The following is a 14,836-nucleotide window of genomic DNA, read 5'->3' as shown; positions in this document are numbered from 1 at the left end:
AATAAGTTAATGTCAGATGAGATGCCTACATTTATATCGTTTACATATACTAAAAATAAGAGCGGTCCAAGGATCGAGCCCTGGGGGACACCAGAGTTAATATATTTATGACCAGAAGATTGACCGTTTAAGACTACATACTGTTTTCTATTATAAAGATAACTTTTAAGCCAACAAAGCAAACTACCTCTAATACCTATGTTTTCTAATTTGTGAAGTAGACCTTCGTGCCACACCTTGTCAAAAGCTTTTGAGACATCTAAAAATACTGTACAAACATCCCCACCATTATCTATACATTTATAAATGCTGTGGATTATTTTTAACAGCTGATTAATGGTAGAATCATTTCTTTTAAATCCAGAGTTTTCTTTGATAAGAATGTTATTTGCCAAAAAGAATTCATAAATACGTTTGTATACTATTTTTTCAAGACATTTAGATATATTTGAAAGAAGTGATATTGGCCGATAATTTTTAACATCATTTTTGCTGTCTTTTTTATGAATAGGACAAACTTGAGCTGTTTTCCACAAAGTGGGAAAAATACCTGACCTGAGAGAAGTATTAAAGATATGTGCCCAAGTATGACATAATGATTGACAGCAATTTTTAAGAATAAAATTTCCTATGCCATCTGGCCCTGTTGCCTTTTTGGTGTTTAGCGACTTAAAAATATTACATACCTCTTCTGGAGTGGTTTGTACGGTACTAATTACAGGTAAGTTATTATTTACATTAGTTTGGGGTAGAACTGGTTTCTCGATGTTATCCGGGATAGTACATTGATCAGAGAAATATGTGTTAAATCGATCTGCCTTGTCAGTATCATCGTGTATATAGTGATTGTTTTCCATTAAAGGAGGGATAGTGTGATCACCATTTTTGCGTAGAAGTGATTTAGTAATTGACCAGAAAAGTTTAGGATTGGTATTTTTGTTAGATAGTTTAGTAATAGTGGATTCTTGCCAGCGTTTAAGTGCTTCGCGTTATATGCCTATGTCACTCCACTTGCACGTTGTATCAAGATCTTTCTGCACTTACAGTGTAGTTGGGTGGTTTTTTTTAATCAATGCTTTTATATATTATATAGCTAGTTAGAACCAAGAAGAAGAAGAAAAAGAAGAAACGTATGCTTACCTGTTAAACTCAGCGAGTGAAAATAATGAAACCACGTGCACGAGGCAAATATAGCAATTCAGATAAAAAAAAAAGGGGGGGATTTGCTTGAGAAAACTCGATTGCACAACAATACCGAAATACTGAACTCGTTCAAATGTAAACTGAAAGTAAACTGAATGACAGTAACTGGGTAAGCATAGTTGTGGTGACACAATTAGATAAAAGAAAAAGTGGATATGAAATCCATTAGGGACTTACGAGTCAAATATAGAACTTGGACCTACTGTTGCTGCTTAAACTACATGTCGAAACTAGGCTCGCCATGAAGCTAAGGCGGTTGTTGATGGCAAACAAATAACAAGCGTTAATGTGACCTCGTAAAACGAAGATGGATAGTCCTAGTGTCAGGAATGTACGGGCAAAATCGTAAGGTAACGGGTTGTTTCGCCCTAAATCCTGTTCGCCCTAAGGGTTGTTTCGCCCTAATTCCCGTTATCCCTAGGTTGTTTCGCCCTAAAAAAAATGTTAATTTATACGCTAATATAAAAGTTAATATTTAAACATATGAACTAAACTTATTAGTTATCTAGTGTTAGGTATATATAAAATAAAAACACGCAACTGTGCGAGTGCGGAGTCAGCTTTTCACAGCTGCCGTTTGTCACACTCCCTTAAAGACAAGAAAACACATATTTTTTTTATAAAATTGATTTTAATCATATGGAAGACCAAGAGACTTAATTTGTGTCAAAACTGCTAAAGTTGAAAAAAAAAATAACAAACAATGTTTCACCATATTTTTGTTTTGTTTTAAGGGCGAAAAAACCTAGCGCGAACAACCTAGGGAGAACGAGATTTCGGGTGAAACAACACGGACCTAATCGTAATATATACTTCTATCTAGTTTTAAAAGTAAAAAAATGGCAGAACTTTTTATAGAAACCGCTGAAAGTTTCATCAATTTCCTTCCTGAACGCAAAGAAATACAGATATTATAAACATTTATTATGTATTGTTCATTGGGGAACTATATTTTTGTAATTTCATAGGTTTTATAAGACACCTATTTGTTAACCTCCGATCATGATAACTTGACTTATCACTTTTCGCCACTGCCTTAACGATGAAGTTCTGCTTTAGATTAGATAATAATTACCAGTTACATGTATATACTGTTTTTGAGATGGGTATGTGCCTGTTATTTTTTTTAGTCCAACATCACCCATTTCTGTTGTTGTTGTTTTTTAAAGAAATACTTGACAATTTTTCTTTTCAAATTTTCTGTGGATGGTCGCTCCCATGACCCTCAGTTGTGTGTGTTTCATTTTGAGACAGTAAAACAAGATGGCCACTGTATGCTAGTCGTCCTTCTTGGATTTTGACAGTATATGTTGTTTTGTTTTTTTCTCTATTTATCAAGAATAAAGGAAGTTATACTTATCCAAGGAACACATCAAATCGTTTCTTTTTTCATCGTTTTTTGTACATCCGATATAATAGTATGTAAAAGATACTTTCTTAAATATGTTTGCTAATCAGTACCTTCAACAGTTTTTACATACAATCATTCAAATATGAAGAAACCTAATTTTTAAAGCAAGAGATGGGAAACTTGTATAAACTGTGGTTAGATTTAACATTTGATTCCCTAATGAATTGCAAGAAAAAATATCAATTCCTTGTAAGTGAGATCGGGTTAAATAATTACAGGCTTACATTCTGTATCATGCACGCCTCATCAGATGAGGCATGCATGATACAGAATTTAAGCCTGTAATTGGAATAACCTTGGTTGGAATAACGTTATTAATCAAAGTTATCAACTGAGAAAATTACATTTCTCTTCTTTTGCAAGAAATAGATATTTAAAAAAAAAACTTATGGTTTATGTTATGTTGTTAAGTTCCCGATTAACCGGGTCGCTACACAAGCATTGGCATGAACAAATATTCCCGTTAATATGGCAATTTATCGTTTGAAGTAGCAAAAAAAACAAAAAACATAATTAAGTCAATAATAATTCATGAAAATTTTGGACGCTACTTCAAAAATATCAGTGCTTTAGTATAACCCAGATTTCAGTTACTATATGTACTTCCGGTTTTCCTCCTATGAGAACATTTTGCCGGTATGTTGTTGCATTTTAGGATTTAAACGGTAATCTCTGATAGTAACGGTACTGTGCTGTACTTACCGATATGGGATCGAGAGTCATAAGATCAGCACGATCAGTTCAAAGTCTTTTCATTAACAACAGTCTGAAATTCTGTCAAAAATTAATTATACCATCCACCACTGGGACCTGAGAATTTGTTACAGCTACGGTTATATTTGGACCTAAATTAAGGTGTTCAGAGTAAATTTACACGTTTGTGGGGTTTAGATCGATTTTCGGTAAAAAAAAAAATACCACCCCAATGATCAAGAAAGTTAGGTGGGGTCGATTTCTCGACATCGAGAACTTTCCGCCATTCTCCTTTATATGATCATTGGGGGTGGCATTTACCGAAAATCGATCTAACCCCCTCCCCCACAAACGTATAAATTTACTCTGAACACCTTAGTTTAGGTCCAAATATCTCTGTTGACTCCACTTGTGCACAGGAGTCTGACGTTTAATCGATATAAGTATAACAGTCTATATATATATACATGTACATGTGTAAAAAATGCCCTGTATACTAAAAAAAAGGTGGGTTTTTTTTATAGTAAACAGGGTATTTTTTTTTATATATATATACTTTTATACTTATATTCAATAAACGTCTGACTCCCGTGACCTGTGTTTCATGTGAAGAGGACAGTCACAGATTTATTGTCATATTCGAAAAAATATTGATTATGTAAATCCAAACAACCAACTTTTTCCTAGACAGTAAAATAGTAATATTTATCAACAATAGTTAATATGGTCTCTTCACAAACACTATCATTACAGTCTACACAACTTCAAATCTAACAAGCATATCATATGCTAATGAAAACTACAGTATGATATAAGCTTACATTCTAAAAATATTTTGACCACTTTTATGAGGGACAGTATTGTGACACGACCAATGTCTTTTATGTGCTTAGAGGCATTTCAATTAAAGCATTCAATGTGAATGCTTTAATTTCAAATGTCTCTTAGCACATAAATGTAAATGTTAGAAGACACTGCCTTCCTTTGTCAAATAATGTGGTTATTTACATGTCAAATTATACTTTCTTTTTTTTTTCTATTTTAGAGGAGGATCGATAATGTGATATATTTGCTTGATCATGGGGAAGAATTATTATTGTGACTTCTGCGACAAGACATTTGCTGATAAAGCAAACAATCGTAAAAACCATCTAAAAGGCCTGATACACCAACGTTGTCGCAAAGCTTATTACGATCAGTACCGCGAGCCGGGGGTAATCCTGGCAGAGGAGTTGTCGAAACGTCCATGTAAACATTTTCTGTCCTCTGGACACTGCTCCTTCATGGGAAGTTGTAAATATTCACACATGACAGATGAACAGAAGCAAGAAATGCAAAGACAAATTGATGCTAAGAAAAATGTTGCAAGTTCCAAGACAGCAGAGTCAATAGAACCACCATCTCTTGAAAAATGGCTAGAAAAAGTTCAAAAGTGTTCAAAGGATAAAACGAAAGTAGATAAAATCCACAAAGAACAGGAATTACCTGTGTATTCCCTTCCTCCACATCTGGAGGGCATCACTAATCTTCCTCCCTCGTTGCTTCCTCCCCCTCCAGGCATTTTTACATCCCTGCCTTTGGAGGAGTGGGGCTGAAAATAACTGTGTAGTCTAGATAATATTTTTATTGTGAATTCTTTGTATAATAAACATGTGAAGGTCTTGTCAATTAAATTTTCTCAATGGCACAATATTTACATATGTCATTGTGTTTTTTCTGTTTATTTTCATGCTGCATGTAGTTCTAGTAATATAAATATATATATATATATATAATAAATCAGAAAAGTGATCCTTACGGACGAAGAAATATTATCATAAATCAGAAAAATTATCCTTATGGACAAAGAAATATTATTATAAATCAGAAAAATTATCCTTACAGACGAAGAAATATTATTATAAATCAGAAAAATTTCTCAAAAAATTTCTCAAAAAATATCCCAGTCTGAAGAATCTCCTAGAAGAGATGAAAGTACTAAAGACTTGTTGAGAATTTTTCTTTTCATAATATATATAAATATATACACTTTAATAATGATTCAATTATCTAATTAATCAGTCTCTAGATTTTAAAATTCAGTAGTTATATACAGTTTGGATTTCCAACACTTTTTGGCCCCTAGCATCACTGATGACTCCTAGATGGACAAAACAGCTGTATGATACAGTGCAATTAATTTTTTGGGCAATATTGCATACTGTATCTATTACCAAATTTTAAAGGTGGACTCAACTATGTGTGTGTGTGTGTACTGTTAATCTTTCTTAGGTTAGCATATGTATACATGTATATGCCATGACTATATGATACTGTGAATAACATCAATTTGTTTTCTGTTGTACAGTGTAATAGTAATCTTTACCTTATCACTGACTCAAAGGTCAATTCCAAGCAAGTTTTTTGTTAAAAAAAGCCTTTAGGATTACTGGTACCCAAAATAACACAGACTGTATGTCTTCACTTTTGGCTATTTCTAAATATTTTCTTCAGGTTGGTAAGTACATGTATAGATTATGAGAAGATTCTTGTAACACAACCTATACATGTTTCTATCTGAGGTTTCGATGACTGGTATGGTATTAACGGTTCCTGTGATAACATAGCTTTCTGACGACGAGATATTTTTTTTATATATGGCGTCTTCAGAGGAGGCCAGGTATTACTATTAGGACTAGTACGGTATGTACACAAGGGTGTAACATGGGAACTAGTTGTCCACAAATCAATGTTGATTCGGCTACATGTACAATTAGTTGTTATGTACCGAAATGACTCAATTCAGCTACGCATACAAATGTAATTCACTTTTGGCTATATATTGAAGAATGTTAAGAAGGAAACTAGTTGGGTATCAATTCCCAGGCCAGGTGGGATACTTCAGCATAAAGTCTGCATCATATCAGCACTCTCGCAGGGAGGCAAATACACCAATATACTGCCTCCAGCACACACATATACATACATTACACACACGGAGGCACACCATTAAATGACTTAGCTTTTAACAGAATGCTAAACCCTATATGTTCAAACAAATTATATTAATGGTGACTATGACCTGTCTAGCTACCTATTGACCAAAAAGCAACCCCAAATGAAACAATTTGGGAAAGAAAGTCAGGAATTATATGTAGCTTGAGTTTGACCCACCAGGGGGACTAATAGAAATGTACATCAACTAATTGTCTACAGTACTGGAACAGAAATAGAAAAGTTTTTGTGGACAGACATTTCAATAACCTCTCACTCTGGGCCCGTATTCATGAAACCGTACTCATACTCAAGCATGAATTCTGTGCTCACACCAACTGTCTTGTAACTCAATTAAATCATGTCAAACGATCAAAAAGTGAAATGTATACAATGAAAACGTTTTTTGTCTTCAAGTTTTTCCAAATCATTGACAATTTAAAGTTTCATTAATAATTTATAACTGGAAGAAGAAATTAGGCTTGAGCATGAGAACGGGTTCATGAATACGGGCCTGATCTTTTATATGTGAGGACAGAAATTAAAAGGACAAATATATTAATAATTGGTATAAAGGAAACTCGCATTATAAATCATTCAATATGGTTATTACTATATATCAATGACCCAATATCACAAAAGCAAGTGTACATTTTCGTAAAGGAAAATAATCAACATTGATTTGAGTCTTAGTACTGAAGTGTCAATTGTAAATCAAGGGAAATAACTGTCATTATTTTAAATTACAAACCAAGGGAGGCTACTGTGGTTGTTTTAATGTTGGAGTGCAACATGGCCCGCTAAAAAATGGTAGTGACGTTCACACAGCACTTCGATTAATTACAAGAAAAACGATTTGAAAGTGACAGGTTTTTGAAATATTTAAAGGATTTATTGATTGCTTTAAAAATGCAAAATAAATTTCAAATTATTGTAATATAACATCAGAACATTAAAACAAATATGAATCAATTTTGTGCCAGGAATTAATTGAAATTGAATTATTTATTGAGTTGTGTAAATGTGTAGGATGCCCCGCTGTGGTTTTGATTGGTTTGTCAGATGTTGGTGACATCGAGACACATGACAAAAATATCTTAAACAATATTTTATTCGGTAACGGCACCAATAATCATACAAAAATACAAGCTTTAAAAGGAATCTGACAGCTCTACTGCAATCATAAATAAAATGTAATAGAAAAAAGAATGCTGCAGGGCCACACAAGGATTCGAACCCGGGTTACTTCAAATTCTTAGACGGACGCTTTACCATTTTAGCTTGGTCGCTGGCGAACGACCCAGCTCAAGTTTCCTACATTTTTTTAAGTCTTGGCCCCCGAAGACACAACTATTTATAACCCAGGTTCGGGGACCAAGCATTCAGCCAGTACTTAAAACACGGGTTAGCAAGAGCGAAATGCACGGACAGGCCGTGATTCGAACCTGGGACCCTCCGAACTCTTGACGGTCGACGCTCTACCAGAGTTCCACTTCACAAATAACACACGTGTTCGTCTGGAATAATAAAGTCATACCTCGATCAGCTAGCTCACTGACCATGATATATTCAGATTTCGGTTAATTGTGAGCTGACAATCAGAATGCATTTTAAATGATATAATTCGGCACAGCGATGAAGAACATTTATACACAGTGATTGGAAAATCAATTAAAACTTCATTCTATAGCTTTGATAAACTATCGTTATTATTATGATTTTAAAGTAAAAAATCAGAATTTCGTAGTTTGTATGATTAACGACATTGTAAACGCAATTGATAATTGCAACTGAGGTGAATTTATCATCGTAATAATGTGTAACAGATTGATGAAGAGTGTCGGGTCAGACAACTAAAAAATCACCCTCAAGGAAAGGGACGAGTATTTTCCATTTATTCTAATATTTCAGTCACAACTGAACAACGGTAGTCTTGCGTAATTGCCAGGATATCACCTATTCTGGACGAATCCATCTCCTAGGGGCAAGTTGGTCCTTCCCTGCTTTAACGGAATGAAATTGATTTGAATCTATCATGATAAAATATGATATACTAAAGACCCCCCGCTCCCTTGTTCTTATACAAACCTGTTCTACTCAGCACTTTATGGCATGGAACGCCCTACATGAATTTAATGTTCAATTGCATTATCAATAAACCAAAGAAAACATCAGTCAAGCTCTACCTTCATTTAACGATAAAAGTTCTTAAAACTTACAAAAGATTGAATACATATGTATGTGCCATTAAAACTAAACATGTTACTACCGTGTTCTCCTGTAGTGTAGAAATAATATAGACATGACGTAAAGCTTCATTTTAAAGGAACTTTTAAGGTTCGTTTCATAAATCACGTGCATTTGATAATGACCAATCCCAATCAAATCAAATAATTTTTCCGATTCTTAAAGAAGGCTATCCATTTCTCTGAATTAATTAATTTAATAAAGCTACATAGTGCAATAAGTTCGAATGCAATGCAGTATCCGAAAGGCCAGGGCGACATTTTAAAATGTCGCATGTTTTTAACTTGTTACAGTTTGTCTCTAAAAGAATTGAACGAACTATTTAAAGCTGTTAACTAAGAAATGAGGAATGCATTAAAATGCTAGTATCTAGTGGTGAGACGTCCATGTCACAAAGCCTCGTGGTTTAACATCAAGGTCACAATGCCTCGAGGTTAATCATTAAGGTCACAAAACCACGTCGTTTAACATCAAGGTCACAAAGCAACGTGGTCTAACGTCAAGGTCAAAAAGCCTCGTGGTTTAACGTCAAGGTCACAAAGCCTCGTAGGTAAACGTCAAGGTCACAAAGCCTCATGGTTAAACGTCAAGGTCACAAAGTCACGTGGTTAAACATCAAGATCACAAAGCCACGTGGTTAAACGTCAAGATCACAAAGCCACGAAGTTAAACGTCAAGATCACAAAGCCACGTGGTTAAACGTCAAGATCACAAAGCCACGTGGTTAAACGTCAAGGTCACAAAAACACGTGGTTAAACGTTAAGGTCACAAAGCCTCGTGGTTAAACGGCTAGGCCACAAAGCTGCGTGATTAAAAAGTCAAGGTCACAAAGCCTCGTGGTTAAACGTCAAGGTCACAAAGCCACGTGATTAACCGTCAAGGTCACAAATCCTCGTGGTTAAACGTCAAGGTCTCAAAGCCACGTGATTAAACGTTTAGGTTACACAGCCACGTTGTTAAACGTCAAGGTAACAAAGCCTTGTGGTTAAACGTCAAGGTCACAAAGCCATGTAGTTAAACGTCAAGGTCACAAAGCCACGTGGTTAAACGTCAAGGTCACAAAGCCACGTGGTTAAACATCAAGATCACAAAGCCACGTGGTTAAACGTCAAGATCACAAAGCCACGAAGTTAAACGTCAAGATCACAAAGCCATGTGGTTAAACGTCAATATCACAAAGCCACGTGGTTAAACGTCAAGGTCACAAAAACACGTGGTTAAACGTTAAGGTCACAAAGCCTCGTGGTTAAACGGCTAGGCCACAAAGCTGCGTGATTAAAAAGTCAAGGTCACAAAGCCTCGTGGTTAAACGTCAAGGTCACAAAGCCACGTGATTAACCGTCAAGGTCACAAATCCTCGTGGTTAAACGTCAAGGTCTCAAAGCCACGTGATTAAACGTTTAGGTTACACAGCCACGTTGTTAAACGTCAAGGTAACAAAGCCTTGTGGTTAAACGTCAAGGTCACAAAGCCATGTAGTTAAACGTCAAGGTCACAAAGCCACGTGGTTAAACGTCAAGGTCACAATGTCCCGTGGTTAAACGTCAAGGTCACAAAGTCTCGTGGTTTAACGTCAAGGTCACAAAGCCTCGTAGGTAAACGTCAAGGTCACAAAGCCTCGTGATTAAACGCCAAGGTCACAAAGCCATGTAGTTAAACGTCAAGGCCCCACTTGTATAAAACATCTCAAAGTTAAGGAAATTCTCAAGCAATGTATTGTCTATGGGAAATCTTAGACTTGAGGAAATCTCAAGAGTTGAGATGTTTTATACAAGTGGGCCCTGGTCACAAAGCCAAAGTGGTTAAACGTCAAGATCACAAAGCCTCGTGGTTAAACGGCTAGGTCACGAAAGCCTCATGGTTAAACGTCAAGGTCACAAAGCCTCGTGGTTAAACGTCAAGGTCACAAAACCTCACGGTTAAACGTCAAGGTCACAAAGCCACATGGTCAAACGTCAAGGTTACAAAGCCTCGTGGTCAAACGTCAAGATCACAAAGCCACGTGATTAAACGTCAAGGTCACAAAGCATCGTGGTTAAACGTCAAAGTCACAAAGCATTGTGGTAAAACAATGTTTAGACTCTCAAAGCAGTCAGACACTGAAATCTGGGTTTATCTATAGGATCAACCCTTAATTTGGTCTCCACATGTTTCCAGTTTTCAAGGTCATTATGTTGAACGGTATTTGAAGTTTCCGTAGTTGTCTACCGCAAAGACTACGAGCTACGCTATGATACTTAAATCATTATCCTAACTTGCTTTCCGGCTATGTCCTTCAGAAACCGTCATTATTAAGACAAGTTCACCGTCTTAGATCGTTGTCGAAAGACATTTTGCCAAAATGTTATAATCACTAAAAATGAGAAGAAAGGGGCTTCGATTTAAAAGATTAGTATGTCGATGCAGAGAGCTAAGCAGAGTAAACCTTTAATTGTATTGCGCCATGTCATCTTTTTAAGACTAAAGGTCAAGGAACGAAAATCCATGCCTGAACTGTTCCAAAATACAGGCCGGTAATGGGACATGTGCCTATACAATGGGGCTGCAACGATATATCGTATTGTATCGTATCGTGATACCTTCTTGTGTATTGTATCGAATTGTTCTGTTTGTCTGTATCGCGATACACTAACAGTACTTAAATTATCAATCAAATACTTTCAAACTCTAAAGAAGTGTATTTTTATTTTTTTAATCCTTCAGTAAAGATGTGGTCCACTCTGCAGTCATACCCAAAAGTACTAGAAATGATACATAAATATATTTCAATAGTATTTACTATTGAAGTCTATGACAAAACTCAATAAAATCCTGCTCTCAAACATTAGGAAGTTGACCTTTCAAGCAGATATTTATATCGTGATACGTATCGTATCGTAAGCATGATCATACAGCAATACGTATCGGTATCGTGAGGCATACGTATCGTTGCAGACCTACAGTGTTCTATAAAACGCTTTACAATGTTCCGTGTTTACACTTTTCGATATTAGAACTAGCATTTCAACCGTACCAATGTAATAGCTACACTTTTAAAGAATTTAACCTGTATATCACTGTCTTAAAAAGAACAATCTTGAAATTTTGATTCTTTTAGTGAGACATATCTTTTCAAATGTTGAAACATTGGCCTGTATTCAAGAAACCTTTCCCATGCTCATCCTGAAATAATGAGATCTAAGTATTTTTCTTGTGACTTGCAAGGGAATAAAAAATACGGAAGACATTTGACATTGAGATTTTGCCCAACTTCAATTCAACGTTATATATACAGTGTACATGCAAAACTTTCAAAAACAATTTTTGAAAATATAATCTCATTCAAATAACGAACTGAGTTTGAGCATGAAAATGGTTTTATGAATATGGGCCTTGGGCTCAAAGTCCTGAGAAATTTATTTCGTTCTTCTCTTGGCAAAGCTGCTAACCCCTGTTTTTGTCGCGCTGACCGAGGTTTCCGTTCGGCCTGTAGTGGTCAGCTTTGAGTAACAAATATAAAAGGGACCACTTGAGAATGGGGACCGGTAGCTGAAGGACCCATATGCTGTCTATAACATTCTATATGATGATATCTCCTGGTAAGGGACCCACTTGTGAACCCTGAAAGTGGCCATATTGATAACGCCTTTAGTTCAGACAGAAAGAAATCGCTGCTATTATCATGACAAATTATTTCTTGAAAAGTTAATCAACCAAACGTTTTAATCCAATTAGTTAGCAGATGCTCGTCCGGGGGTCACTTTTAATGAATGTTTGCTTTTAGTGAAGCTTTTTCCACGTCGAATGAAATTGAACTGGTCACCAGGGGACGAGCGCAGCCCCTTTTCACGCCGCTCTCTATCAGGTAGGGTGGACAATAACGTTCGTTCTTTAGCAGACTGCGGACGCGGACTCCATAAACCAAGCATTTCTGCCTGATTTAATGGCTAATCGGTGGACATAGAAGGGCTGAAGTGTCAATGGACGGCGTCAAATCTGTCATATTACACGCTCGGTTAATTACACAAATATTTTATTGTTGTTTGTGCCTCGCTCAGTTGGAATTGTGTTTTCTATTGATGCGTTTGAGTTTCCAAGGCAGAGCTTGAATTGAGATTATTTATGGGAACAATGAATGATTGATTTGGTATTTTTCGTTAATAGCATGATGAATCAATTTTATAAGCAGATTTGTTGTTGTATTTGATAAATGGCAAAGTTTCTGCGGTAGCATTATAGGAACTGTCGAATATGATAGTTGGTCGAAAAATCTCAAGGAATCGTTACGTATATACTTCATACAAAAGAATACATTTCGAACCAAGATATCAAATGCGCATGCGCTTCATAAATAAAGGTAGCTAGGCAATCTTGATGTTCAAATTTTGAATTCAATGGGTCAAAACTTCTATGCTCGGCGAAATCATTACAATCTCTCAATAATTTCCTTTAAAAACGAAATGTCAACCGTGGCTCCGGACTAATACAACGTATCCGCTTAAAATCTTTTAAAATATGTAAAAAATACTAATATTTTGGTTAAAACAAGAAGGACATTAGAAAATTGTTCAGTACAAAACTGCGGGCACAATTAAGGAATGCATCTTACTTTTGTCAATTTCATGAAAGTAAAAACTTGATTTCCTTTGTGATACATGCTGGTTTTTGGTCCCATGATTTTTTGTGTGTGCTTTTTTTATTCAAACTGGACATTTCTTAGCCCCTATGACCGTTTATAAACTATTTTCCAACAGGTATTTTGAGCAGAATTGTTTATACATGTACCTACTGTTCCCATGCCCTCGAAGATTTCGACAGAGCTGTAATAATGTGTAATACATAAAAACTACATCAGTGGCTTTCACGCTATGTCGAATAAAAAAGCGATATAGGTACATTTTGGCCAGACATATCGGATGCCATTATTTGATGAAAACCAACTCGGTGGCGACCCATATAATAATTTGGTCCGTTTTATCTGTAATTGTTTGTTTTGGGTACTTTCTACTCCTTAATGGGAAACGCAATTTGTAACGGAAATAAATTACGGAAGGAATTTGTGATATTCAGAAGTGTGTGCTTTACAGACAGTTTTGTTTATTTTTTGCTGTAATTTTGTGTTATACATTTTATATATACGACGTTAACATTTTTGACATAGTGATGGACATGTTTGAATCTGGGATTAGAATTCTTGTCATGTGAAATCAAATAAAAGCATGGTGTTCTTGCAACTGTGACACTCGAACTGTGACATGTTAAACACCCCCATTTCTGGAGCGAGTCGTACAACCATTTACTCGAACTGAGAAGATCTAGAGTCGAACATCCCTTAACTCAATCTGTGGTGGATCGCACACCTATTTTCTCGATCTGCGACGCATCGTATACCTATTTTCTGGATATGTTACGAGTCAACCATTTTTTTCTCTCGATCCGCGACGAGTCATACAGCTATTTCCTAGAACTGTGATGAGTGGAATACCACTTTACTCGAACTGTTTGTTACTCAAACTGTGACGAGTCAACCATTTTTTTCTCTCCATCCGCGACGAGTCATACAGCTATTCCCTAGAACTGTGATGAGTGGAATACCACTTTACTCGAACTGTTTGTTACTCAAACTGTGACGAGTCGGACATCCCTTTACTGGAACTGAGACTAGTCGAACACACATTTTCTCCACGTGAAACGAATTGAACACCTCTTTACTCGAAACTTTACCGGTGTCGAACATCCCTTAACTCGAACTGAAATGAATCACACATCTATCCTTAGAACTATGACGGTACGTGTTTGATTCGAACTGTGACAATTCGTGTTTAACTCGAACTGTGAAAAGTCGAACATCATTCCCAGTATGTTTAACATCAACCTAACAAGGCATTGAATGCTGAGCCCAGAGACGCAAGACTAGCATTACTTTCGGTGAAAACAAAACGTTTATGAAGAAACCATCTCGGTTTTATCAGTCATTAAATAATTGATGCCTGAGAGTATCACATTTTTATGAATTAGAGACCGAGGCGGGAGACATGCTGAAGTAATCACCTCGTCAAGAAACACACTACCGACTTATGTAATATGGAATTTTTCATCAAAAGATGATTGTTTCAGTAACAGGCAGGACTCCGTTCCTACCACCGGAGGGTTGTTGTGGACAGCCCTATAAAACAGTGGGATCCTTTTCTGAAGGAAAATCATGATGCTGCGAATTTGCCATTATGATTTCTCCTGAAGAATATTTCAATTAGCCCTGTGTGTTTTCGCTCCCTGAGAGAAGTTACCGGGTCTGGTCTGGGGTAAGCTGGTCTGGGAGTGTTGGCTAG

The 14,836-nt window shown here is 36.2% G+C and overlaps 2 protein-coding genes across 3 annotated transcripts in view; one reads left to right on the top strand and one right to left on the bottom strand.

The window, feature by feature from the left end:
- The window catches only part of LOC110440354, a 40,066-nt gene extending 38,597 nt beyond the window's left edge, over positions 1-1,469 (bottom strand). The window contains exon 1 of the mRNA XM_021483374.1: positions 1,381-1,469. The gene's annotated coding sequence lies outside the window, so the exon portion shown is untranslated. The remainder of the gene's footprint in view (positions 1-1,380) is intronic.
- A 1,740-nt stretch (positions 1,470-3,209) lies between these two features.
- On the top strand, positions 3,210-5,049 carry LOC110440362 (zinc finger matrin-type protein 5-like). Of its 2 annotated transcripts, none has more exons than XM_021483395.1 (2): positions 3,210-3,250; positions 4,353-5,049. In XM_021483395.1, exon 2 carries the CDS (start codon positions 4,387-4,389, stop codon positions 4,900-4,902), a length of 516 nt encoding a protein of 171 aa, XP_021339070.1. In that variant the 5' UTR covers positions 3,210-3,250; positions 4,353-4,386; the 3' UTR covers positions 4,903-5,049. The 2 variants fall into 2 exon arrangements, with proteins under 2 accessions (XP_021339070.1, XP_021339069.1); XM_021483394.1 differs by having other exon boundaries at positions 3,212-3,279.
- Positions 5,050-14,836: the final 9,787 nt, after the last annotated feature.

Source organism: Mizuhopecten yessoensis, unplaced genomic scaffold, assembly GCF_002113885.1.
Source record: "Mizuhopecten yessoensis strain PY_sf001 unplaced genomic scaffold, ASM211388v2 scaffold11179, whole genome shotgun sequence".
Classification (NCBI taxonomy): Eukaryota; Metazoa; Mollusca; class Bivalvia; order Pectinida; family Pectinidae; genus Mizuhopecten; species Mizuhopecten yessoensis.
The sequence above is the reverse complement of the archived record's forward strand: the minus strand, read 5'-3'. Positions and strand labels throughout refer to the sequence as shown.